The sequence below is a fragment of the Topomyia yanbarensis genome, unplaced genomic scaffold (genome assembly GCF_030247195.1).
Source record: "Topomyia yanbarensis strain Yona2022 unplaced genomic scaffold, ASM3024719v1 HiC_scaffold_15, whole genome shotgun sequence".
Lineage (NCBI taxonomy): Eukaryota > Metazoa > Arthropoda > Insecta > Diptera > Culicidae > Topomyia > Topomyia yanbarensis.
This window is the reverse complement of record NW_026683327.1, coordinates 99,045-126,346: the sequence shown is the minus strand read 5'-3', so window position 1 is coordinate 126,346 and position 27,302 is coordinate 99,045. Positions and strand designations below refer to the sequence as shown.

General features: G+C 40.4%; 1 protein-coding gene across 2 annotated transcripts; it reads left to right on the top strand.

The window, feature by feature from the left end:
* Window positions 1-25,921, top strand: LOC131694780 (uncharacterized). Of its 2 annotated transcripts, none has more exons than XM_058983282.1 (7): window positions 1-86; window positions 3,455-4,356; window positions 23,610-23,880; window positions 23,947-24,264; window positions 24,319-24,519; window positions 24,582-25,403; window positions 25,464-25,921. In XM_058983282.1, the coding sequence occupies exons 2-7, from the start codon at window positions 4,279-4,281 to the stop codon at window positions 25,811-25,813; spliced, it is 2,040 nt and encodes a 679-aa protein (XP_058839265.1). In that variant the 5' UTR covers window positions 1-86; window positions 3,455-4,278; the 3' UTR covers window positions 25,814-25,921. The 2 variants fall into 2 exon arrangements, with proteins under 2 accessions (XP_058839265.1, XP_058839264.1); XM_058983281.1 differs by having other exon boundaries at window positions 15-503.
* The last annotated feature ends 1,381 nt before the right edge of the window (window positions 25,922-27,302 follow it).

Here is a 27,302-nt window from a genome sequence, read left to right as displayed (position 1 = left end):
GTGTGTTAGGAAACGTTACCGATTGTGCGAAGTTTAGAATCGTTAGCCGGACACCAACTATTTATTTTCTAGTTTTTGAATGAAATGTAGCTATAATGAATGCAAAATTCGTTAACTATATAGTAACAAATTGGCCAGATGTGTATTTGACGAGAAACAACTGTCTTGAGTGTAATTTTAGAACCAAACTAAAAATAGCAGAGTCCACGTACATCTCAAGCAGGCTATTGTGCAATATATTTTTGAGTATTTACCTAATGGTTGAAAACTATAATGGTGCTACAGATCATGTTATGTTTAATTCATAACATCATAAATATTGTGTTGTCCTTCGTTTTCGATTATAAACATTCATGTCAACATATGATAGGGTGACCGACTTTTGGTCAGTTTTTGTTTTGCTTCAGAGTTGTATAGAGATGCGCGGAGTCTGTGAAATCAAAAGTTACAGTCGAACTGAAAACGGTTCCAATCGAGCAGCGTATCAATTCGGGAAGAAACACGTAAAGAGTGCATATATTGAAATTTTAAAAAAATGCGTCTTTATAAACACAGAATTCTAAATATTCCATTTGTTCCTCTGTTTTAATTGCCGATTTTTTCTCCTGTATCGATTTTGTTGGTTATTATTTTGGATTTTGATCGCGGAAATTTTTTCGCCCTTATCTCTCCAAACAGTCTTTGATCTGGATGAAATTTGTTTTTCAAGATAGGTAATTAAGCTTCCTACCTACCGTCAAAAATTCAAGTTGGCCATTATCAAGGAAAAAATGTTATTTGAAAAAAAAAACTTCCTTGTCCAAACAGAATTTTTTTCAGTGTATTGTTATTCAGGGTTTATAGCCAAGAGACCAGAACCCAGGATCCCGAGGAGAGAACCCAGACTCCAGATTACATAGCCCAAAGTCCAGAGTCCCGAGGAAAGAGACTGGAATGCAGAGTCACGAGTCATTAACCCAAAATAGTAAGGCAAGTCTAGAGTCCAGAATCCAGAGTTCAGTGTCGAGAATGCAGAGTCCAGAGTCCATAGCGCAGCGATCAGAACCCAGAGTTCCGAAGACAGAGCTCAGAGTCCAGAATCCAGAGTTCCGAGTGCAGAGTTCAGAGCGCAGAGTTCAGAGCCCAGAGTTTAGAGTTCAGATGCCAGAGTCCAAAACCTAGAGTCCAGAGCCCAGAAACCAGAGTCTAGAGTTCTTGTCCCAAAATACTGAGCCCAACATCCTCAGCACATAATCCAGAGCCCAGATCGCAACGTCCAGAGCCCCTAACCCAAAATAGTGAGACCAGAGTTTGGAGTCCAGATTCCAGAGCTCGGAATCCAGAATCCAGAGTTCAGATTCGATAATCCAGAGCTTAGATTCCATAGCCCAGCGATCAGAACCCAGAGTCCCGAGGAGAGAGCCCAGAGTCCGGAGTCCAGAATCCAAAGTCCCGAGTGCAGTGTGCATAGTCCAGAGTTTACAGTCCAGAGTCCACAGTTCAGAGTCCAAAGTCCAGAATCAAGACCCAGAGCCCGCAGCTCAGAGACCACAGTCTACAGTCCAGAGTCCATAGCACAGAATCTCGAGACGAGAGCTCAGAATATTGAGTCCAGAGTGCAGAGAACAGAGTCGGGAATCCTGGGTCCAGAATACACTGGCAAGAGCTCAGACTCCAGATCACAGAGCCCAGAACCCAGAGGTCAGCATCCAGAGTCTGTAACACGGGATCTCGAGGCGAGAGTCCAGAGTCAATAATCCAGCGTGACGAGTGCAGCATCCAGAGCTCAAAGTCCAGAATCTAGAGCTCAAAGTCCAGAGACGAGAATCCTGATACCATAGTTCAGAATCCCGAGACCAGAGTCCTCAATCCAAAATACTCATCCCATTGCTCCGAGCTCAGAGCCCAGAATCCAGAGCACAGAGCCCAGGGAGCAGAATCCAGAGTCCCGAGGAGAGAAGCCAGCGCCAAGAGTCCATCATTCAGCGATGAGAGTGAATAGTCCAGAATCTAAAGTTTAGTGTCCATAGTCCATACTCTAGAGACCAGAACCCAGAGTCACGAGGGGAGAGCCAAGAGTCCAGAATCCAGAGTCCCGAGTGAAGATTCCAGTGTGCAGAGTCTAGACGTCAGAGTCTAGAGTTCGGATTCCAGAGTCCAGAATCAAGACCCCAGAGACTATAGTTCAGAGTCCATGGCACAGAATATCGAGGCGAGAGCCCGGTGTCCAGAATCCAGCGTAAAGAATGCAGAGTCCAGACTTCACAGTCTAGAATCTAGACTCACTGAGTATTTTCGGAAAGGTCTTCCTGACGAGTAAATGCCAGAAATTTATGTCTGAAATCCAAGATGGCGACTTCCGAACATAAATTATTACGTTCACACTTCGGATTGTTTATCTTTGCACAGTACTTGATACTGTTTAACTTTGATTTATACAATTGATCCATAATGATAATTTTACTAGAACTGCTCTTCTCAACTGTTGTTACTAGACTGTTATAAAGCCTTAGTTTTATAGTACTGTTATTTGGTAAAATAAATATTGATGCAGGTAAGGTACGAGTAACCAGGGTAATATGCCAAACGAATGCCAAATTCGTTACTGATACTTGTTGCATGTATCAGGCAACTAGCAGTTGGGAAATTGAATTCTTTGATGATTATGACTTTCATTGGTTTAGTTTTCTATAAAAATACACTGAAAAAAAAATCAGTTTGGACTAGGAAAAGTTTTTTTCAAATTTCTTTTTTTCCTTGAAAGTGCCCAACTTGAATTTTTGACAGTAGGTAAGGAACATAATTATGCATCTTGGAACAAAATTTTATCCAAATCAAAGATGGTGTTTTTTTGTAAATCGACTTTAAATTTTTAAAATTGAATTTTTTCAGTGTAGGAGTCGATGAAGATGTTTTTCAATATATTTTTTTCATAAATTTGACTAATATTTGTGAAAATCATTCCTAAAACATTTTTTGTAGGATTTGTCATTTTAAGACTATAGTCATTTGAAAAAATTGGTAAAAAAGTTTGACCCTTTTCAAAATATAGTCTAGATCATTATTGGAAAAACAAAATATGTAAAGTGGCTTTTTGTGGCAAAGTCTACAAAAAGTTTCATTAAAATCTGAGAGGGTACTCCAACATTTGTTCGAGTTGGCACGAAATTCGTCTATTGCACTGCCAAATTTTCTTTGAAAAATACTGGTAACCTTGAATCTGAATACGATACCATGCCCCACTAGACCGGTTTAGTCATCCAAAAAGCACTCTTCAACTGAACTCGAGACGGTTAACTTGTCATCACGAGGGATTAACACATCAAATTAGGCTGTAACTTGCTAAACATTGAAAAGTATTTTTATAAACACAAAGCCTAAAAATTTCATTGAAAAAATATGTATTTTTTTTCTGCGAGCAGATTAGATTTTAATGGTTTCTCCTTTGTTATTCTTATTATTTTTGTCAACCCAGATAGCGACCAGTAACGCTGGCTGTGCGCAACACACAGATGCAAAGGCCAACCGATACCCAGATCTAGCTTGATATTGTACCGTCAGCCACTGTTATCACGCATGTGCAATATCATGGATGTCCGTCGCATCGAGACGGCGGCGACGCGCGCGAATTAGTTGCGCGTTAGCGCATTTCGGATATTGTTCAGGGCAAGCTCCATTCAGTATAATGTTGAACTCGAAACCAACCGGGAGCTTCCCTTCCAGCTAATCAGCCGGTTAGTGTGAATGTTTACGCTATCAGTAATTTATGCATGCGGTGCGTCTGTAATATGAAGAAAGTGTTCTTTTGAACTTGATATTGGCAAATGTTGCAAACCCTGTCTAGTGTCTATCGATGATTCTTATTTGGAAGTAGGAATAAACAATCAAATTCAGCGGTAGGCAAGTGAAGTGTGAGGGGGAAAAACCGAGCCAAGTGTAACAAGTAGACGTAATCAGGCCAATCAAATGTGATAATGGCATTTTGCAGCGGGTCGTCTGGAGTGTCGCTGCATTCGTGAGGTGGTCATTGTTTGTCTAAAGGGTTATTTACACCAAATGTACAATGTTCGATCAAAGTGGATTAACGATAGTGATATGATTTTTGTATTAGTTGCTAGATATGCCACTCAAAGTGATAGTGGATGTGGTATATTTTCAATTGAGCACACAATAGTTGCAGAATCATTTGGAACCACAAACGACTGTTGTTTTAGTAGAGAGTGCCTACGTGACTGTGAAGATTACTTTATTTGCCTTGGTGAAGATACCCGTTGTCAGGTGAGCAGATAAGTAGAAAGGATGGCCGAACCAGCGCAGTTGCGACCGCCTGACGGAGGCTGGGGATGGATGGTGGTGTTTGCCTATGGAATGGCGAATGTAAGTACATATACCAGATTTACTGTACCGAATTAAATTAGATAAAATGATAAGCGTTTGAAGTGTCGTATCCAGCGATGGACCGAGTTTGTTTTGTTTTCTTTCCTATCGCTGTCATGTCGAATTAACCTGAAACTCAACATAAATATGTATAAGGCCGACACTGCACAAATTTACCACGATAAATCTGTTTACACAACGGTCGATCGGTGTGGTCCGTGCGTCGCTGTTTGATAATCGATATAATCATTATTATGTATTTTGACAGATGCTAGCTATAAATAATGGGGGAACATGAAGAGCTATAAATAATGGGAATAATTCTCAGAAAGAATAAACATAATTTAGCTTCCAGACACTCTTTTATAAAATCACAATAAAATGATATCTTCATCCGTAGATTTAGCCCACCATTCCAAAATTGTTTACTGAACGAGACATGATCACTATTTTAAATTCAAAATCCCTTTGTGCACTATCGCCGTCTAGCGGCGATTCTTTGAGTTATGAGTCCATCCATGCATTTGATGTTACGGTACATTGATGTGCGTAAGTGGTTATTGTGGGCAACGATGAAGGAACCATATAAACATTTTATAATTCCGAAATCACTGACTTCTGGGGAAGTGGCGGCACGGTGTCTCTGATAGAAAATTTAATTAACACTAAAAATTTGTGTCACTGAAGTTCTCACTAATCGAAAGCTTAGATTCTCCTCATTCTTCTGAGCATAACTTTGAATCGTTCTATCGGGAGGCCCAGAACATTTATTTTTTAACATTTTGGTGATCAATTTGAAAGGTAAGCTAGATATCTCACTTCTGACGAATTTCGCGCCAACTCGAACAAATGTTGGCAGCACCCTCTCAGATTTTAATGAAACTTTCTGTACATGAAGACTTTGTCACCAAAAGCCACTTTGCATACTTTGTTTTTCCAAAAATTATCTAGACTGTCTTTTGAAAAGGGCCAAACTTTTTTTACCAGTCCTACAAAAAAATGTTGTAGAAGTGATTTTCACAAAATTAGTCAAATTTTGGAATAAAAATATTGAAAAAATTCTTCATTGACTCCTACACTGAAAAAATCGATTTTAAAAAAAGTCGATTAACAAAAAAACCATCTTTGATTTGGATGAAATTTTGTTCCAAGATAAGTAATTATGTTCCCTACCTACCGTAAAAATTCAAGTTGGGCACATTCAAGGAAAAAAAGGTATATGAAAAAACTTTTTTTTTCAGTGTATTTTTATCGAAAACTAAACCAGTGAAAGTCATAATCATGTCAGGATCCATTTTCCCAGCTGGTTGTCTGATACATGCAGAAAGTAATTAATTTGGTATATATTCATAACAAACCTGAATAAAGACTGGAAGATCGGAAGACTGGAAGACTTGAAGATTGCAGTTCATTTGTTCCTCTCAAAACTGTTAAATTTTATGAAATAATTGACAAACTTTTCTAAAATTTATTTTATATCTGATGGAGCAGCAGCACAATACAAAAATAAACAAAACTTAGCAAGCTTGTGTAGATTCCAGTCAAAGTCTGAGTTAAGCGCAGGATGGCATTTTGTTGCAGCATCCCATGGAAAGGACCCTGTGATGCTATTAGTAGCACTCTCAAGCGAATGGCAAAAAGAGCCAGTCCTGCACGCGACTATGGAAATACCATAACAACTCCCCGAGAGTTGTTATGGTATTTCCATTCAACTGGGCAGTTGAACAAACTGATAAAAACATCACAAAATTTATTTTCTGCTACATATTCACTGAACAATACGACCAAATGTCAGAAGAATTCGAAGAGCTGTATAATAACGCCAAAACAATATCTGAAACTCAAAAAATCCACAGTTTTGTGCCTATTACTGGGGACAAATAGAGACGAAAAGGTATTCTAATTCAGAAGATGAACCAAACATATTTTCCTTGTATAGAAATAATACAAAATAGCATGCATGAAGATGGTTTTAAGACAAATGTTGTATATAAAAATAAATAAATAATAATGTAAAATACATTTTTAAGTGAAATAAACAAGCATAAGACGTTTGCAGTGATCATGATTAAAGACCAATAGATCATCCAAAATCCCAAAATTCAAAAAATGTGTATATGAGTATTCCTCGTACCTTAACGATTAGTTGAATAAATAATAATTTTTTCCTGCATTCGAAAACGTAATTGTATTAAAAAACTAGGAGTGGGTAATGTCCGGGACGTAACCGCGGTGTTGACGTAGGACTAAACTTGGGCATATCATATGACATTCATGGATAATTTGAGCCAATGCACTTTTTGAATGAATGTTTACTGGAAATTTCATGTCGAATGAGATTGCCACATTCACTGATTTTCTAGGACTTGCAAAAACCTTCGGGTTTGTAGATTAATTTGATAAACATTTGCTTATATGAATCACTGGTAAATGTATACAAGAATTGACAGGCGCAAACTCAATTCAAGTTATTAAATGGAACTTTCTAATTCAATTCTTTCTCCATTATCCTAAAAAGAACGGTTTGTAGATAACTATGTTTGGTGATACCAGACGAGAATCCTTGCTAACGATTCGAACCTTGCCCGAATTCGCATCTGCTGCGTACATACACGAACATTCCCCTTTCGCAGCTCACATCGAATGAGCATTGTATATCGGAATGCGATCTCTTTTATAAACTTCTTAGTGCAGATGGTAGTCCATCCCTTTGTGCGACAAATGAAAATATTTTCATCATTCTTTTTGGCGTGGCATTCGCTTAGTAGCAGGGTTTCCACATTCACTAATGTTCTAGAAAGATTTGCAAAAACCACCATTCAAAACACGGCTAATTAATGCTTTTACAAAATCATTTCTATCAAAATTTACGGTAAAATCTACGGAATCTACTACACAATTGTTTTAATTATTTCCCAACAAATCGCGCAAAAATCTGTTCCGTACAGCACAGCGCAAATAATTGACGTTGGAAAACAAATCGGCAACTTCAGCTGCCAAACACTTAGAAACGATCGAAGCATTTTTCCGTTAATATCACTTTTCTGACTCAAATTGTTGTAGGTATTTTATTGCTTCCGTCCAATTGGTCAGTTTATTGGTTTTATCGCACATTTTTCGGTTATTATTATAGAAAATAACTAGGGGGTGGGCGTAGTGTACTTGGTAAATCGATTGCCTTGTGCGCAGCGCATCTGGGTTCGAGTCCCGACCCCGCACATAGGGTTAGAAATTTTTCATAAGAGATTTTTCTAACCCGAAGAGGCGAATGACCTTAAGGTTAAAACCTCGAAATAAAAAAAAAAAAATAACTAACCCGATAAGAGGGAAGTTATTTTCCAAAGCACGAAATGGAAATTTCAATTGTAATTCTTCTGAGAACGATTTTGTGGTCCTAATAAGGACCGTTTGTTGTGAATATTATTTCGCCGTTTCCCGCTCGGCATGATGATTATTAGCTTGGCATGGATAGCGCACAGATTGGTATTTTCCAACAAACTAACCAGGCAGACCTCGCTGGCTTCTTAAAGGGCCATTACGGCTGAGCTCCGGAAGAGTAGGTTTTGAAATTCTGTGCAATCTCACGGACCAGGCACTGGAAGAGCAGCTTGCGAATTAGTAACTCTGTCCACTTCTGAGAGCAATGAATTTCACGCAGGGCGACGACTGTTCTTGGTTGGCAGCGATAAGGCAGTAGCTATGATTTGGTTGGTGGTCAAAATGCAGCTTCTCGTTGAGCAGCACACGTACGTGTGTTCTGCTCTGTGGCTTACACAGTCTGGCTTCAAGAAAAACTGTGACACCCATATTTATAGGTTTTAGCATTAATGTTGATTCGCATTAAAAGTAGTTTTTGAACTTTTTAAACAAGTTTTACATAGCAAACAAGGTATCAATAGCAAGCGTTGAACGTTTTCCTTTCGATTTATGAAACAAAATTAGTAATTCCTTTAGTAGGAGAAAAGTTATTAGAGTTCAAAGTGTACGTAACGCATCCGTTTTGAAAATTTTGAAATGACACCCAGTATAGTAAAGAAAGACGTAAGTCCTACGTCAAAATTCTTATCCATGAAGCAAAAATTTATGAATAAAAAAGGAATCGTTAAAGTATGAGAAAAATTAATTACGATCAATTGAAAAAAAAATTAAGAAAATTGATTGAGTAGTTTTTCGGCAATCGTGATCACGGAAAAACCATTTTAGTAAGACGACATTTCGAGATAATCGAATTTAAAATTTCAAATTACTATTGCTCTTGGTAGACGAAGCGCGCTTGGAAGCGCTGTAACTTTCGATCTATTTCTCGGATCTATAAAAATTTGGGAAAACATTCTCAAGGAGTTGTACTTTCAGATAAAGTAATAAAAAAAATTCGTTTTTATGAAAAATGAAAAAGTATTAACCCCTTAATAAAAATTTGCTTGGTTGCTAAATTAGTCAATATATATGAGATTTTTTTGGATTTTGAGATGATTATTTTCCATTTTCAAAAGACAGTCTAGATAATTTTTGGAAAAACAAAGTATGCAAAGTGACTTTTTGTGACAAAGTCTTCATGTACAGAAAGTTATTGTTATTGTTATTGTTATTTATCAGTGTGCAGTCGGGCTGTCTCAACAACCTATTTCTGCAACCTATGTGCATTAACTGTACACCTACCGTCTATCCGTTGCACTTGACAGTGTGTGCAGTGCTTTATGGTCACACCTATGACCGCGCACCCGGCTTCCCATGAGCGTTTTGGCGGCTCAGAGGTGTCCTTCCATGTTGCTCAGGGATACATTGCTCCTATACACATCCATGCATACAGGCATACATACGGGCTTACATTCATACATACATACAAACTATTTGGCGCAAGTTTAGAGCGTGTAACGTCGCGTCATCTAGTCTGTCATCCTATGGAAAATCATCCTACCATCGCCTTGAGGTCAACGTCATATTGGCAAATTTCGCATTGAATCCGCTTCTGTCTCTTCCTAATCTCCTTTTTGTCTCCTAGGTCCGAAGCGGATCAATCGACTATTAATTGAAACGGTAAACATACTAGCAGTATTATTAGTCCTTACTCACGAATACTTTTCCTACAACTGTGCTGTTTCTTCTCTATCTTATAACATAACTCGATTATCCCTGTTCTAGTCAATATACATATTGATTACATTATGGACCAGGCAAACCCATAATTTTTCTATTATTATTATCCTGAGTAGCTATACCAGTGAAGGTATTTTAGGATTTCGTTAAAAAGAATCTCTGCCAATAAAGGTGTAAGCAATATTTATCCACATAAAGTTTGCTCGAAACGAATGTCCGCCTGGTTCGACTCGAACAGACCGCACCGACCCGAAAGGGTTGCTTATCATTTCTGAGAGCCGGCGTGCTTGATCGAGTTTAATAATCATAAGAACAAATCCTGAATAATTAACTATCTCTTAGGTGCCAGTCCTGCACTCCTTTCCTGAACTAGCCTCATACTCACGATCAAAAGAGTCGACAACTAGTAGGATCTACATGTCCCCCACCCAAGCGAATTGATCAACTTGCAAGCAGGAGCACATATCTACCAACCAGCCAAGAAGACTTCCGAATCAATGAGAATGGACCATGCCAGTCGAAGGCCACAGGCCCAGCGCCATCTCGTACAGTGTCATTGTCATTTCTCAGCCCACCCTCTGGCAGACATTCATCCGCCCATTTAGACTGTCAAGATGAGAACCTACAAAGCCTAACTGTTCGTATGTGCTAGTCCGTTTAGATTTTGGTTTGCTGAAACGAAACAAGAAAAGCAAAATAATTGTGATTAGTGTCGTAATTATAATAAATAAGTAAACGATTTCTCCTCTGTTGTCCGTTCCCTTGTTCGTAGTCCTCCCTCCTGTTCCTGATCTGTTTGGGCCACTGGCTTTCCGTTTCCCTGGCCGTCATGCTCAATCCGCATCAGTCCGCACATATCATGGCAGGAGAAACAAATGAAAAGACAAAACAAAACAAGATGAAAATAAATGGACGTCTGCTATCTGTGCCTAAATTGATGTTGCTTCTCAGTTTTGCACGACCCAGGGGGGACTTGGCCTTGATCCCAATGCTCTGTCATCGATGTTACGTGATATTCGTTATGGAATATTCTTTGTTTGGGGGCCATTCATAAACAATGTTGTACCCTGATCCGCTGATACGTCTAAAATTCATTTTTAGTTTTTATCTCGTTACGTGACGCTCTTCCCCTATTGTCAATATTCATCATCATTTATGAATGGTTAGTGCGCTCTTGGCACCTTGTGTCACATCTTCATGTTTGTTATACATATTAAGAATACCAAAGCATGCGATGTGATGACCGGAAGATTAGAGAAGCAACTCCTCCTCTTCCCCCCCAAAGTCTTCATGTACAGAAAGTTTCATTAAAATCTGAGAGGGTGCTGCCAACTCCGAATACGATTTGGCGCGAAATTCGTCTTTTGGTAGTTTAAATTAGTTAAGGAGAGAGTAAGGGTTTCAACTGTTAAGGAGAGGGTAAGGGTTAACAGCCTTATCAAAAACTATTTAACCGATTTATTTCAAACTTTGCATACACATTCTCTTTAAAAAACGCCTAGTCCGCGTTGAAGATTTTAAAATTTTTTTTTGAATTTACAAGCTGTATCAAACCTATTATTAAAAGTTGCTACAAACATCTGACAAATGTTGGACAAAAAATGGAAATCTGGAAAGGCGTACTAAATACTGCCAAAATTGAAAAAAAACACGTGTAGCCAAAAAAATGCCACTTTTTTAAGAAAATTTTACATTTTGCAAAATTCAAAATGCTGCCATTTCACAAGTTCTCAATCGATGTTGATCAACAATAGCCATATTTGTAGCTGTAGCGCCTTCTTTCAGACAAAATAAATTTGTCAGAGTTCTGATCAATTTACCTGATTGAAAAAAATATTCAAAATTACGCATTTTGGTATTACTATAGACACGACATAAGCTTCGGAAAATGTATTAAAAATAAATATTTTTTTAAAGTTTTTCGATGCTCTGAATAAAAACTAAAAGTCGTAAAGTAGTTTTATGATTCCATTTTAACATAACCTAAAAATATTTGATTTTGTAATAATTATACCAGGCCCCTGCCAGACGGCCGTTTTTTTCCTAGCCAACATCGGCCTTTGTTAAAATCAAAACAACCTAATGCAATAGCATGGGCGATATGGTCCTAGATGCGCCCATGTCCATCATATGTTGACTACTGTCAAAGTCTGTATATTAGTGCATTTCCCCAAAATTCCACGCGGCCTTTCCTAATCGAAAGGAACGGCCGCGCTTCATAAAACACCGCGCTTAGCCAATCTGTCATAATGTTGCAAATTTGCATAACGAAGGGCTGAATGAGTAAACAAGTTGTTTCAAAAATCAGCCCTGCGTTATGCATCGTTTTGTTTAAGTTGAGTATACCAGATGCAAGTGGTGCCAAATTCATCATGTTCAGTAAAATTAAAAAAATTCTTATTAGATTACAGAATTGATACAATTGGTTTAATGAACTATACTTATCAAACAAATTCTTATTATTACTTATTACTACTGCGAAAAGCAAATACAAGTACTAGTTACACAAAAAAAATTAAATGGTTGTGTACAAGACACGACCGCAGTTACGTTGAAAATGCAACATTTAACCTTTAAAGGAGCAAATCATTTTTCCATTATATATTCGTCCTAATAAGGACAGTTTGCTAATAACTACGTTTTGGGATACGGGACGAGAATCCTTTGAAACAATTCGAACCTTGCGCCGGCGATTCGCTTCTGCTGCATACACACAGATGATCATTCCTCTTTCGCAGCTCATGTCAAATGAGCACTAGGCGATCTCTTTTACTAACTTTTTGGTGCAAACGGAAGACAATCCTTTTGTGCGACAAATAAAAATATTTTAGTCATTCTTTTTAACTTATTTCGCTTAGTGTCAGGGTTGCCACATTCACTGATTTCCTTTAAGATTTGGAAAAACTCGGGTTGGTAGATTATTTTGAAGAATATTTGCATATATTATGATTCACTAGTAAAGGTACAGATTTACCAAGTACAAACTTAATAAAAGTTAATAAAAGGAATTATCATTTTTCCATTATGTTTTCGTCCTAATAAAGGCGGTTTGCTAATAATTATATTTTGGGATATGTGACGAGAATCCTATGGAACGATTTGAACCATGCCTGCACGGCTGATACGACGGCATAAACCAGCAATAGGGATCTTTAGGGGTGTGCGGGTTAAGGCATATTCTGATGCAGATTAGTAGCGTGAGTTAATATCTCAGTCCTTTTTCAATTTTTTGGCCCGAAACTATCGAAAAAAACATTTTTTTGTTTGTTTCCTTTTAGGACAATAACACATCCAAACCCATGCGACTTGCACGACCCTATAGGTTGCCTTATCAAATCTACCATAGTTTGCAGATGAAACTTGGGATGGCAGGTTGCTAGCGGATTGACAAAGTACCAGATCATGCTGTGTGGGGTGCTGTCCCGGTTAACAATGAGGCGAACGAGATATTTGCAGATACGTCATTTAATAGGACAACTGTCAGTTTGCTGGTTGAGTTTAATTTGGTTTTTTTAAATTTAAAAATCATAAAAGAATAATTAAGGTTTAAGAATAATATGAGTGTACTCGTAAGGACACCCGCTACCAATACATACGAAAAACTGGCACATTTTTTCCAAATTAAAGATCCCTATTCGCCATCTCGCTTCTGTTCCGCCATTGTCATTTGAAGCTGCGAACAAAACCCTTCCACCATACAGACAAACGTCCCCCTTCCGTAGCTCGTGATCAAATGAGAGATCTAACAGTTATCCTACAAGCAACAATACCGATAATCCAACTGGTTCTGCCAGCAGAGCAGGCATTGCAATGAAGGAATTCGGTCAAAAACATTCCTTTTATATCAAGCGATGAATTGTGTAGGACGCTTATGAATGTCAAGATGAGGTCCTTGTCAGAGAAAGTCTTGCACAAATTTGTGACAATTGTATATGTTTTCTCTATTTATTGCATATATACGGATTTGACAATAGTGTGCTAATAAAATACACAGATTTGAATTTGACTGAAATTGATAACATTTTTTTACTGGCAACTTTCTGGATCGATTGGTGTTCGAATCATGAAAATCCATGAATAATTAACAAAACGTAAGCGAAAACTTTGTCTGTTTTTTTACATTTTCCCAATGTTTTACAATAATACGGATTTTTCAATAGTGTACAGTCGAAATACTAATTTATAATTGCAACCAATTTTTAAGTTGGACTTCTTTGAATCTATTAGTATTTAAATGACGCAAATCCATCAACAATTAACAGTGCTACAGTTGTTTAAAATTATGCCACATTTTCGTGACAATTTTCGAAATCAGATTTTGGTTTTACACCTAGCCCTAGCCCCATATAGTAGAGTAAAGCATTTTCAATGCTACCAAATTGGCTGGCAACCTTAGAGCGGCATTTAGTAAGCAGTTGGTGCGGCGTGTACGTTTCGGTGAATGTCTCAATATCTCCATATCGGATGACAGGGATGGCACCCACCATACCGCACAGATTCGACCTCGCCCCAACTAACGAATACGATTGACTAGTTGGGTGGATTGATAGATGTCAAAAAGTAACCGCTCACACTCTCAACTAAAGACTACGTCTCCTGTACGTACACTTCATCTGACACAAACACTACATCAAAACTTGGTGGAAAATATTAAACAAAGGCAGCAAAAGCAAATGGGATTGTTTTCAACCAAGAAACTGCGTTAGTGTTCGTGAGACCGGCCGACAAGAGCTCAATTGTCTGCTTAATTGTCAAAGTCAATTTGACATGTAATTTTTACGTCCAGTTGCTTTTTAATTGGGGCACGACCCAATTAGCGAACACCCACCTAACGAACAGCCCATCTAACCTGCCCCCAAGTAGCGAATTTGCGCTGTACAAGAACATCAATTTTTGCACCTTATTTCATCAATTATTGAATGGTTTACTTTGATGCAGGATCGATTTTTAAAAATGTACGGCATTTCTCTCCAAATTACCCTAAGCAAGGGGTGCATTTTGCCTCGGGGGTGCGTTTTACCCCATCTTCCCCTATTATGTTTATAGTAAAACAAAATAAAATGCCCAACTATTTAAACAGTTTCAATCTATGAGTACCAGTACTTGTTTTAAAAATGCAAACAGTCACATTCACATGATGTGAATATAGTTATTCGAAATATTTTTGAAAAAATGGTCAATGTTCCCCCGTTTTACGGTAACTCCTTAAATCTGTTTCGTTTAGATCCTACAACAGTATTCCAGTCGTTGGTTTTCTGATACCATTCTACAAACCAAGTCATCTATATTTTATTAACCTACTTTGAAAATGCTGACCTCTTTCTCATTGTGCTGGTGAAAATGAATTGGTTGACCCACGAGACGTTATCAGTTGAATCGGAAACAAATCAATACACCTTCAGAATGTAATCTTTAAAAACATACGGAAGTGCATTTTATTCAATCATCTCTTATCTTATCTCATTCAGCTACCTTTATCAATCAATCATTAATACAAAACACACATGTTCCAGATTCTGGCCTTTCGGCGTTCAAATTTGTCGAAAACAGGTCAAAGTGCATCGTCGAAACTGTGTGCTATCAAAACACCATATTCTAAAGATGGAGGTAGAATGTACTTGAAAACTCACTTTGGGGTCATGTATAAATGACGTAGCATTTTAGGGTGTAGGGGGGGTATACCAAATTTGTGACGAAGTGTGACGAGGGGGAGGGTAGGGTCAGAAGTTGTGCGACGTAGCATTAAGTTTAAATTTTTTGGCAGGCATCAAAACCCATTAATTAGAGAAAACAATTAAATGTTCCTCCATTTTTAAGTTGATTTTAACGCGGTTTTTCATTTTGTAAATTTTACTGTTCGCGGAATGGCAGGCTCGCAAAGAAAAGGATAGATTTTTCATGCGGATTTAAATTTCCACATTAGTTAGCTAATATTGCTAACTAGTAGACTTATTTTGGTAGCTGAATTAAATTTTCTTTCGGATTCAATCAAAGAAAATTTAGTAATTTAGTTGAGCTTATGCTTCCTAAAATCGTTGGCAGCTGCAGGATTGTGAACTTTTCTTCATGCTTTATGACATGTAAAATTCTAAACAAAACTATCCACACTATATTTGTCATGAAATGGGCTTCTTTTGTAGGCAATTTGCTGTTATAATGAAAATGTTGATAAAAGTCGTCAAATATTTTGTAAGGACATATGTTTAAAAGAATTGAAAAACATATGTAATTTTTTCATCTCCCGGTCACGTTGCGTGGAGGGGAGGGGGGTTAGAGATATACTACGTCATTTACAAGGGGGAGGTTAGAATTTTGTGACCAAATGCTACGAGGGGGGAGGGAGGGGTCGAAAATCGCCAGAAAAAAGCTACATCATTTGTGTACGGCCCCTTTTAACAAGTTGTACCGAATTCAGAAGCAACTAATAATAAGAATTCGTCGAACACTAGCTTCCGCTCATATACGCTCATATATACCGACTGATAACGTTAGCAGCTATGACCAATATCATATATTTTATCTGAAAAGACGCCTAATACCTAAAGCTGTTAGTTGTTCCCGTTGAATACTGTGTAATCTTATGCCATGGGCAGAAGTTTGCACTCTACCTTGGAGCAAGAGAGCACGTGACCACAGTACGATATACATACGAAACGGACTGCGCTAAGTATTTAGGTGCCCGTTTTGTGATAAGCGCCGATTTTGTCGGCAAAACCGTGTCCCCCCGTTCCATATCAACGAACAAAGGCAAACTTTTTCGCGTATCCAATGTGATTATGATACGAGCGACCGGGAAGGCAAAATATTTTGCCAAGCCCCGTACTGTGGTCTATGTATGTAGAGATAGTGTTGGATCGAAATGATTTACGCGAAATCCAAAGGCGTCTTACGCGGTGGATTTTGCGCTCTCTGGATGACGCATTACCGTTTTCATGTATGCCGATGCTCGTTAATCCGAAATCTTTAGTACAAAGCGGCGCACAGTGGTGCTATTTCGAACAAAGTTTGGCGAAAACTTCAATTCTTTTCACAATGAATCGGTGTTAAGTCAGACCGGACTAAGTGACAATTTATTGATTTCGAGAAAACGAGTTTAACGTTTGAATCGCAGCATCCTTTACATTATAATTGAAAACATATTTTTGGCATAACTCTTGCATATTATTACCTATTTTAAATCTGGCAAAAGTCAAATGTAGCTGAAGAAATTCTTTATCCACTGCTTCCATTATCTCATTTTTCGATGTTTTGCGACTTAGTCCGGTTTGACTTAATACCGACCAATTGCTGTTTTTTATCGTATGCTGTCAATACTGGCAGATTGTTTTTTTTTTTAATACATTATTTTTAATAATTGGGATCCAAAAATGAAACTCAAATCGGAAATTTCCTAAATAATTAATTCATTTGTTTTGACATAAGTGCCAACACCTTATGTAAGACGTTTTTGGTCATATCAAACGAGGAAAGCAGTTCGAAATGGTAAGCTAAACGAAAGCGATTGTGGGTGAAAAAATCACCCCAGAAGCAAGATTCGACCCTTCAACCCATGGGACTTCGACCCAATGGACAAACCTTTATGCTATCCCTGAGCTATGATGACGTTCCAGTAAGAACACATGATTATCGCATTGGCGACAGTGATCGTACCACTGCCTCTGAAGCGAGATCACACACAACCGCCACTGTCACCAAAATCATTTGACCTATTTAATTTTTCCGCTAGATACAAAGGCCAGATATTATCGTCTGGTAACTGATTTATATTTCATTACCCATCATACTTCGGTAGGTGACAGATATTCTGTCCCTTGCTCAGTGAACAGAGGTATGAGGGGAGCAAATAACTAAGTACAGTTCTGTTTATATGTTTGTTCGTGTTGGGTTACGTAACAGTTCAAAATAGATACTCAATTCCGAATTCCCAATGTTAACTCAGGGTAATGTTAGGTTATGTAATCTTATTTGTGCTGTTTTCAATTCGTACTGACTTAATTCCACACAAACCTGATCCGTACTGTAGCTGTAGGTTTTGTTAGGTTTAATTTTAGCGCTTAACCCATTCATGCCCATGTTGTTTGTGGACAACAACGTTTTTAAACAGCTATAACTTTTGATTGAGGCAAGATTTGCTCACAAAAACAAGTGAGGCTAATAAACCTGACTATTGCCTTTCATTTGAGTACTAACAGTTACAAGGATCAGCTCTAGAACTGAAGTTATTGCAATTAGTCTGATTGGATTCCAATGGAGCAGTGCTGCCAGGGATAGTTTACGTTGACGACGAAAAATGATTTTTTCATATATTTTCGTTATTGTTCAATATTATTGAAAACTGATAAAACTCATCAATTTAGAGTGCCTTTGGCTACGTTTTCCACGCAAATGGACTATTGTAAACATTCTAGGAGAATTGTATTGAGCATTGAAAGGTAAAAGTTGAGCAGCTTCTAGCACTGCGAGGGAAGCACCAATCTTTATGAAAAATGGCTTTTCGTATTTCGTCACCCCATCGTTTTCAATGAGAAATAGTTTTGAAATCCTACGTGCACTAGAAAAAAAGTTGGGCATGAAAGGGTTAAATTAGTTTTCGAGTTACCTTGGATGATAATAATCTATCAACAACTTCACTTTTAATTTTAGGAATAGGATTAATGAATTTAAAATTTTAGCACTAGGCCTCACGATTTCGAAATAAGTTACCGTGTTCCACTCGTCAATGATTGACACCAACTTGCTGTCAGTTGGACGATGTGTCATAGTTAACTCCAAAGTTGGCGACAGCTACACACTAAACCCAAACAGTTCACACAACATATGTGACCGTCTAAAGCAACTGGCTGGTACCGAGTGATGTTCCGGTTAGCCAAGCACAGGAGCTCTGGGTCGCTAACGAGTATAGGGAAACGAACTGTCTTTTGGTATGAGAGGAAAAACAATTGGGTTAACCAATCTGTGCAGAGCTCCTGTGCTTGGCTTTGTGGCGCTGTTAACACTCCCCCCGGAATGCAATAAGGGTCTCCCTGAAGCATTCATCTCAATGCCTACGCTCAGGACGGCGTATCTCGTTTACCTACGTTGGTTGCCTGTACCGTAGCCCATCTCACTTGTCCATCTGCACCAGATTTGACGGAGATAACTCGATTTTTTGGGCCAGCAGTTCCTCCGAAGATTTGGGTGACGACGTCACCGACTGCAATTTGTTTTACTGATGTAAACCACTTCGGTCTCCGAGTAAGTGTTGGAAGATAATCTCTAACCCATAGCTTTCCAAATCGGTTGACCATAGTCTGCGAACGTTGCTAACTATTTCGTATAGCTGCAGAGCTGTCCTCGAATGGCACTCACCGTCGTAGGCCGTTTTGCGTATCCAGGAGAAAGTGGTTGGGTGTCAGGGCTAGAGATTCATCACCCCCAGCGGCACACTAATGAGTGACCGTAAGTTGAAAACATTCCTAACATCTACCAATGCGCTCTGGAGCACTTCGTGAGTTGGCGTAGCACTCGGTTGCAGTACAGTGAGGTTCCGTTTCATGGACTCAACTATACACTCCCAAGCTACTTCGATATGGTGAGAGGCGGGCGGGTTATAGGTCCATTCCGTTCGAGCCGTTGTGAACTCCTGCATCAGCCGGTCGTTGTCGAGTTCCTTTAGCGCTAGCTGTAATTACTTTCTGGCGCCCTGGAAGTGTGTGCCACGGTTGCTGTAGATCACTGCCGGAATTCCCCCTCCAGCAAAGATGCACTGTGCTTTGCGAGACGAAACAGGTTTTCTTAGTTCGTTTCATTTTAGTTCGCTTCAGGTTGTCAACAAAACATAAGACATTCGGCGTAGTAGAGACATCCTGTGGTTGAATCATTGAGTCCAACGTCATGGTATGAAGCATAAGATGAGGCCGCAACTTCTATTTAGTCGATCCAAATGAGTGCGGGGAAACATGTCATGCTTCCTTCGGTCGCCAGAGAAATTCGGAACCGCAAAGCCGTCAAATGAAGGCAGTCATATCCGAAACTCGTGTCCATGTGGTTCCCTCATCTGCCATGTTCAGCTTCGTTGGCACCCATTGACATTCGTGGATATTCGTCGTTTCCAGGATCTCGTTGACCCGGCAGGCCACGAATTGGCTATACCGACGGTGATCCTAGTTGAACCCGCAGAGGACATCTCTGGATTCAGTCCACAAGAAGCGTTGATTAATTTTGATGGATAGCGATTTGGCAGTGGTGTCCGCTAACTTCATGTCCATCAAAGCTGATTGCAGTGCGGAGTTCGGAATTGAGAGAAACTTTAACGGCACAACTCTCGTCTTTGCTCCGACCAGTCTGCATTCGATGGATTCTCCTTCCTGAAAACGCAAAGACATTACAGCTGCGAAACCGTTCTCACTTGCGTCGACAAACATGTGCAGTTTTACCACCCTTCCGTCCGTCCGAACGTGTGCAGTTGTACCACCCTTCCGTATTTCCGCGTCCGTCGAACGCGGATGTGATTGCTCGGTATAATCAAGGTATTTCAATAGACGATACCTGCGGCAATACTGTAAACCATGCCATTCCACTTTTGAAATAGCGGCTCATCGGTTAGATTGTCCAAATCGACTGAAATTCGCTAGATTTCTTGTAGCAAGGATTTTAGATCCATTAAGAAGTGCGCAATGAGTTCTGAGGACTCAAAGATCTTCATCAACGTACGAAGCACTGTGCGTTTTGGTGACATTTTGTATGTGAAGCAGTTTATTGAGGTTTTCGCGTTCTGACACGTGTTTGTTGCCGATACTAAGGGCTTTTCTCAGTGGAGCTCGTTTCGCTCATAACTGCCACAACTCTGGAATAAGTTGAAGATCCAATTTCGCATTTCGAAGCCAACTGACCTGTGCACAGTTTGTACTTCTCGAATCACTTGTATTGCTTCCTCCTCAGATTCCACACTCAAGAACTTATCGTCAACGTAGTGTTGCTTTACAATTGCGTGAATTGCTACTGGATGTTCTTGGTCGAACTTCTTTGCGTCATAATTTTTCACATATTGTGCCATACTCGGCGAGCAGCATGCGCCGAAAGTCATTATCTGCACTACGTAGACGCTAGGGCCAATATGTGTCTCGCTGGCCTTCCAGAAGCTGGCAATGCTGGTTGTATTCCCGTATCTTTACTTGGTGGTATATTTCACGGGAGTCGTTCCATACCGCTGTTCGATACTCCCGGAGCTGGATCAGCGCAGACAGAAGAGATATAAGTTGATCTGGATCAGAAGAGTTGAGTGAAACTGCGGAAACAGTGACGGATGCATCCCATACGAGTCTTGTTTTGTAGGAGGACGGTCTATTTCCAGGTGTTCCGCAGACAACTTGCGAATGTAGCCATTGTGGATGTGATCTTGGATTTTTGCGACCAGCTCGCCCGCCACCAGTGAATCCTTCTTCGTGCAGTTCTCTAGGCTTCGTTTTCTCAACAGTGCCATTGCTGCGCTATCCGGAAGTCGGATCGAATCGTACTTCCACAGAAACCCGGATTCGAACCGGCTGTCTACGGGCCGAGTGGGTAATTCCAGTATTAACTGCGCTCCCTGGTCCTCATGTAACAGAAGTAGTTTGCTTTGCTTAGAAATTCCCAAGCGTTCGATGGCAAAGTCTGCCTTTGAGGAGTTCGTAACCTGTCTCCCGGTTGCACTGGCAACCCTGCCGCGTATGATAGGTTACGTAGTGCCCAGTATTCTTCTCTGTCGCACAACTGCCGAAAACAATCCAACCGAGCCAGGGGCGGCGAAACACTTTACACCCGAGTGGATAGAAAGCATAGGATGAGGGGTCCATTAGTAAGGATTTTCCGCTTTTCGCAATATACACGCTGACATTACATTCACGTTAAATCACGTTCGTTTATGCAAATGGAATTGTGGTACATCGACGTTTTCAAATGTGTATAATGCGACATACATGCGTTACACATCTAAATTTTTTTAAATTGTTCAAAATTTCGAGTGGGTAATTACCCACTCGGGCATTTTTGAGTGGGTAGTACTACCCATACTACCCACGCTATCCGCCGACCCTGAACCGAGCCGTGTTTTGACTGCAATCGACTCGTTTCACTGTCCTTTGCGAGTCTTCATTACATATCCGCGGATTGTCCTCGTTATACAACGCAATCGGTAGTTTCAAGAGGTGCTGGTATCTCTGCTGCAACTCCGCGGTAACGAGACTCTATGGTCGGATCTGCTAATTTTCGATCGTTAATACACTGGAGAGATCATACCTTTTGATCGGATTCGTTACGCAGAAGCTTTGTGATCTGTTTTCAATCTTGGAGGTTTTGACAGTTCACTGCAAGCACAATGGATTCCTTGGTCCTTTAACCCCAGCTTGTCTGTTTTAGAAGCGTGAGTTCCGAGCAGTCTGCCAGAAATCCGTAGGTTCGAATTGTTTTTCATGGGCCGTGCACAACGACCGGAACTGCAGCTTTTCTCGTAAACGGCGGCTGTTGTAGGAGCTTCACCAGGTCGAGGGTTTTCGTAACCGTCAAGCAGGGGATGGTGCAGATATATGCAGCCGTTCGTTCCGCGTAGTTTCATCTATATATTTTCGACAAAGTTTGTAAGCTCTTATTGTCGCCCACTTTGAATAGTATCGCTTTCGCACATCACGAACTTCTTCGTGTCAACGATTGTTGGGTTCTATGGAAAGTTGGCTGGTTTCGACTCCTTAGAGTCTATTTCCGAGAGAACATTCAAGAAACCATCCCGCTTAGTACCACGAAACCGTTGATAGCTGTGTACGGTATCTACTACCGCATTTGCATCCTCTACTGTTAGTCAGACTGAAGTCCAACAGCTTCGGAGCAGGGTTGTTTCTGGCCCAGCTCAGTTTCAACGATGATGGCAACCTCCCTACTAACTCGTATCGCAGTGACGCATTATAGACGAAGTCGTTGACGTCGCACGCTTGGATGGTAGCGACTAAATTCTCAACTGTCAGTGCGAAGTTCACCACTGTCTCCAACTTCACAATGTTTGGCGACGACAATGATCGTATCTTCTTGATGACCTGAAAGTTGAAAAAATTCCCGAAGCGCTGGACGGGTGCAGCAGGTGATATCTTATTGGTCCCAATGCTCTTGCTTTCAAGCATTTACGCAACCGTAACATATTTTCATTGGAGAATTCGCACACATGTGGGTCGATGAATTAAAGATCAGGAAGAAAAGCGGTCAATCCTTAGCATTCGTTTCGTCCTTCTGCAGCTCAGTCGTTGTCGCTGGGACGTTGTGACCGTCAACCGCTGTCACCACATGGGGTGACCTTATCCGTCATCTTCTTGCTGGATCAACATTTGGTTTTCTTGGATGACATCCTTCCTCTGTGAAACAATTCTCTTGAAAGAATTTATGAGATGTTGCTGGACAGCAGTGAAATTAGCAGTTCCTATTAATCCCTTCATTACAGGTATAATGAGAAGGTGGACTATAAAGTCCCATAGAGCAATACCGTATTATAGCTGTTAGTTTTGATAGGATTAGTTTTAGCTCTTAATTTTCGGTTTACCATGGATGATAACAATCTATTAACAATTTTTTTTTAAATTTATGAATAGGTTTAATTAGTTTTAACTACTAACACGATTTAAAAATAAGTTTACGATAGCTTTTTACCATACCTTCAGACCAACTCGGCTGCGAATGATTTGACGTTTATGTTTTCCTCGCTACAACTGTCTTTCCGTGGCCGCTATGCGTGCCAATCCGAGAAGGCGTATGGCACGGTTTGTTTTTGTTTTTTTTTGTTGCATGGGCACCGAGGGGCTCGCTTAGCTGTGTGGCGCTGTTAACACGGTTAACACATCTACTCGAACAACTTGCCAAGATTATAGGTTTGTTCCAGTACCAGGAGAAGCTGGAAGTACTCCGGAGCAAACTGGGACAAAATAATTCTTGTATCTCCTTCTTCTTTTTTCTTCTTCTGGTAGCAAACCGGAGTAAAAAGTAGCAAAACAGGTTTGTTAGGGAAAATTTTGCCACTGCGACCACTATTCAGGTTATCTTTTGTGGCTCATCAAAAACAGGTTTGTCTAGTCTTGTCGATCTCAATTAGCTTTAGATAAAACGTAGACTGATTCAAACTTGAAAAAATCCCAAACCTGAATTTTCTATATTTTTTACAGATCCTGATCATTCCAGTTCTCCAGAGTTTCGGCTTAATCTTTAAAGACACCTTCAAGGAAATTCACATTTCGGCTACGGACGCATCACTCATCATAAATCTGGCGTCGGCGGTCGGAATGACTTTCGGTCTGTTCAACGGACCTCTGCTACGTAACTTCGGTTTCCGCAAGGTGGCCGCACTGGGCGGCTCGATGTTCTCACTGGGTCTCATGCTCACATCCGGGGCACAGACGTTCGCACATTTCATCATCACCTATAGTATTATAGCTTGTACGTACTGTTGATTAATTTTTTGTTTGGTGCTCCATAATAACACAATTCCTCTATCTTCTTTAGCTCTCGGAATGGGATTCTGCAATTCTTCGTTTTCTTTGGCTTTGAACACCTACTTTGTTGTGCGAAGGAACAAGGCTGCAGGAATTGCGATGACCATCACCGGTTTGGGACCGATTCTGCTTCCTCAGTTGGTTTCCCTTCTAGTGGCTCTGTACGATCCGAGAACATGCCTTCTCATCATTGGAGCACTGGCAACACACATCATCGCAGCTGCTCTACTCCTGCAACCAGTGCAACGTCACATGCTACCAATCGAGTCGAAAGTGGATTCCACGAATGAAAAGGGACCCAACGACGACAAGTACTCAGCTGTTGAAGGTAATTGATCTGAATCCAAAATAAAAGACGATCCAATGACTAATTTCTTTACAGGGGTAACTCCACTGCAGAACCATACCGATGGGATCTGGGAATCCGAATCGGATGACGAAGATGGGTACCTCGAAAAGCAAAACTTTATTACCGATCACGATACGGATGCCCAAAGTATCTACGGTTTCGAGCTAACTTCGCAGATACGGCGACGAGATTCAATGGTAGCAGCAGCCTTTTTGTCGAGAACCAAAAGCGAAGGTAATCTTTTCGTTACTCAAACTCGAAATGGCACTTTTATTAATGCATATCATTTTAATCAGTGTTTATTCCAACACAGAGGCAAACTTCGCTGGTTGATACATCGATGTTCCACACCGGATCGCAGAATTTGGAAACGAGTCAGAATAGGAAACGCTGGTTTCAGTCAGATTCTGTTGAAACCGTTAATTTGGGTAGTTCAATGAAAATCTTCGAGCACAGTGAACGAAGAAGCTCGTTGGACAATAATCTACCAAAACGGAAGCTATCGGGTATTTTCGGGGTTAGAAACTCCAAGCAATGGCTGGGGAAATCCGACGACTCCGTTAATTTGAGTAGTTCACTGCGAATCTTCGACGAACGATATCCTGGTACTCGACGAGGGTCCAATCCAAGTGTCCAGCTACCAACAATTTCACACTCAAAGCTACCAGTTTTAAGTGAAAACCAAGGTCTCACCGAAGACAATCGGCTTCCATCCATCATGCGCCAATTGGATCGACCGATCCCCCCGAGATCGGCCACTCCGAAGACCACCAAGTTTGATTTTAGCAATAACGATAGCGATACGAAGCCGAAGCTAACATTTTTGCAAAAATTGGTCGCCATCTTTGATCTCACACTATTGAAGGACAAGATTTACGTTAATATGATGCTAGGAATGGCAATTTCTGTATTTGCCGAAATTAATTTCTCACTAATGACTCCATTCATCCTAAACGATCTCGGCTATCACACGGAACAGATTGCATCGATAATGTCCACGCTGGCTGTGGCAGATTTGATGTTCCGATTCATTTCCCCTTTCGTGGGTGATCTGCTGAAGCTAACCCCGCGGGTCATGTACATGATTTCCCTTGCGATGCTGATTGTTTTCAGATTCGGTAAGTTAATCAACAAATTCGAAATATAAATCGTAATGTGTTTCTTTCTTCGACCATTAGGCATTTTGGCAGCCCGAAGCTTCCCGGAAATGATTGTAGTGGCTTTCTTCCTCGGAGTTTCGAAGGGGGTCCGTACAGTCTACATGAGCCTGGTGATCCCCAGCTACATACCGATCAAGCGTCTTCCGTCGGCTTCCAGCATACAGATGATGATGAACGGTATCATTCTGATGACGATCGGACCCTTGGTTGGGTTGATGCGAGATCTGTCTGGCAACTACTCGAAAAGTATTACATTCATCAATGCATTTACCATTGTAACGCTTGTCATGTGGGCTACCGAGATGGTGTACGTGAAACGAAAAACTCGCCAGAAGCGGCTGGAAGCGAATAACGCACCAATTTCATGATGAAACTTGGAAGATTTTTAGTGCGTTAATAATGTACGGTTTGTGATATAGTTATGTTGTCGATTAGTGGATAAAATATACTGAAACACCTGTTATATTTATTAGGAACATTCTTGGCGATTTAGATTTGTTTTTCCTTATAAGAACTCATAAAATATTATTGACAATTATCATTGCACAATAGCCTAACACAAACATACGATTTTTGTACCTAGGGCTTACCATCTTAAGCGGATTCTGGATGAGACACAAATTCATTTCCTTCATTATGTCAATCTCATTCGTATGGTGACTCTCGGAACGTTTGGATGCTTTTCACAGTCCGTGCATGGTGCACACTGTATAGTGCAGAGTTTGTTAGTCCACTTTCAGAGTTATTTCTTGTGGTCTCCGGTTCTTAGCGGTTATTCAAAAACACCCTTAGCAGAAAAAAAGATCACAAAAAACAAAATTCCCGGCGAGAGTTCTCCAGAAATCGAGCCAACCAGCCAGGTGCTGAAAACATTTCGACGATTCCGGTGGAGTAGAGCGTCCGGTTAGCTGGTGCCCCGGTGATCTGGTGGTGTCTCGTTGCAGTCTACTCAGTCTAGTCCCCGGCAGTGTATTCAGCCTACGCCGACTGAGAGTTCACCGGCGGTTCTTCCGATACCGATTCTTCTTTGGCCTCAGTACCACAAGTTTTTGAGCCATTTGTTTCCCTGTCCTGCTGCATTTGGCACCGCAACTGTTTTAAATCCTTTTGTTCCTTTCTCGTGCCATTTAGCACCATTTCCTCGATGAGTCATTATGCGTTTTTTTTTTGTATAATAAAGTTTTAAAAGCTTCAAAATCCTGGCCTGAAGTGTATTGGCACTGTGTGGGACTCACGACTCACTTTCGTGCCTAACCACTAAACTCTCCTCACTACATCAAGGTATTACTTCATGGGAGGCTCGTTGTGCTCTCGCCGCACCTTTTTTCAGTTCTATCTCTGAGCCTCACTTGGTCCATGAAATGGTTCGACTTTTGAGCTTTGATTTCATTCTCGACTCTTCCCTTGCTTCTTGTCTACATCTATTACTTCACCATTTTAGGTCTTGTCTCAGTGTGTCGTTTAGATGCTCATTCCATGAACCGTTAAGCTCCTGTTTCCGTGAGTCATTGAGCTCCCAGCACGATCTACTCGGATAGTCGCCGGCGGTGAACTCACCCTACTCCGACTCTCAGTTCCCCGACGGAGGATTTTCTCCCGACACCGACGACGGCTTCCTTGAGCCATTTTGGATCAGAGTTTTATCCAGATCTATTCACATATTATCCGACGGTAGAACTACCCTGACTGAGAGTTCCCTGGTGGCGGAATTTCTCTAAGTACCGATGTCTGTTTTGTGGGCCAATTAGCTCCAATTTTATGACACGATATACTGCCGTGATCCGCATAACAGTCCCATTTGCTATGGGTTTCCTATGCAGGTGGGACTGTTATGCGTATCACGGCAGTATAGTCAGT

Excerpts from the sequence above, each read along its gene's own strand:
- LOC131694780 (XM_058983282.1), top strand. The coding sequence starts at position 4,279 with ATGGCCGAACCAGCGCAGTTGCGACCGCCTGACGGAGGCTGGGGATGG. Across the intron at positions 23,881-23,946 it reads CACCTATAGTATTATAGCTT|CTCTCGGAATGGGATTCTGC; the intron begins GTACGTACTGTT and ends TATCTTCTTTAG. Across the intron at positions 25,404-25,463 it reads GCTGATTGTTTTCAGATTCG|GCATTTTGGCAGCCCGAAGC; the intron begins GTAAGTTAATCA and ends TTCGACCATTAG.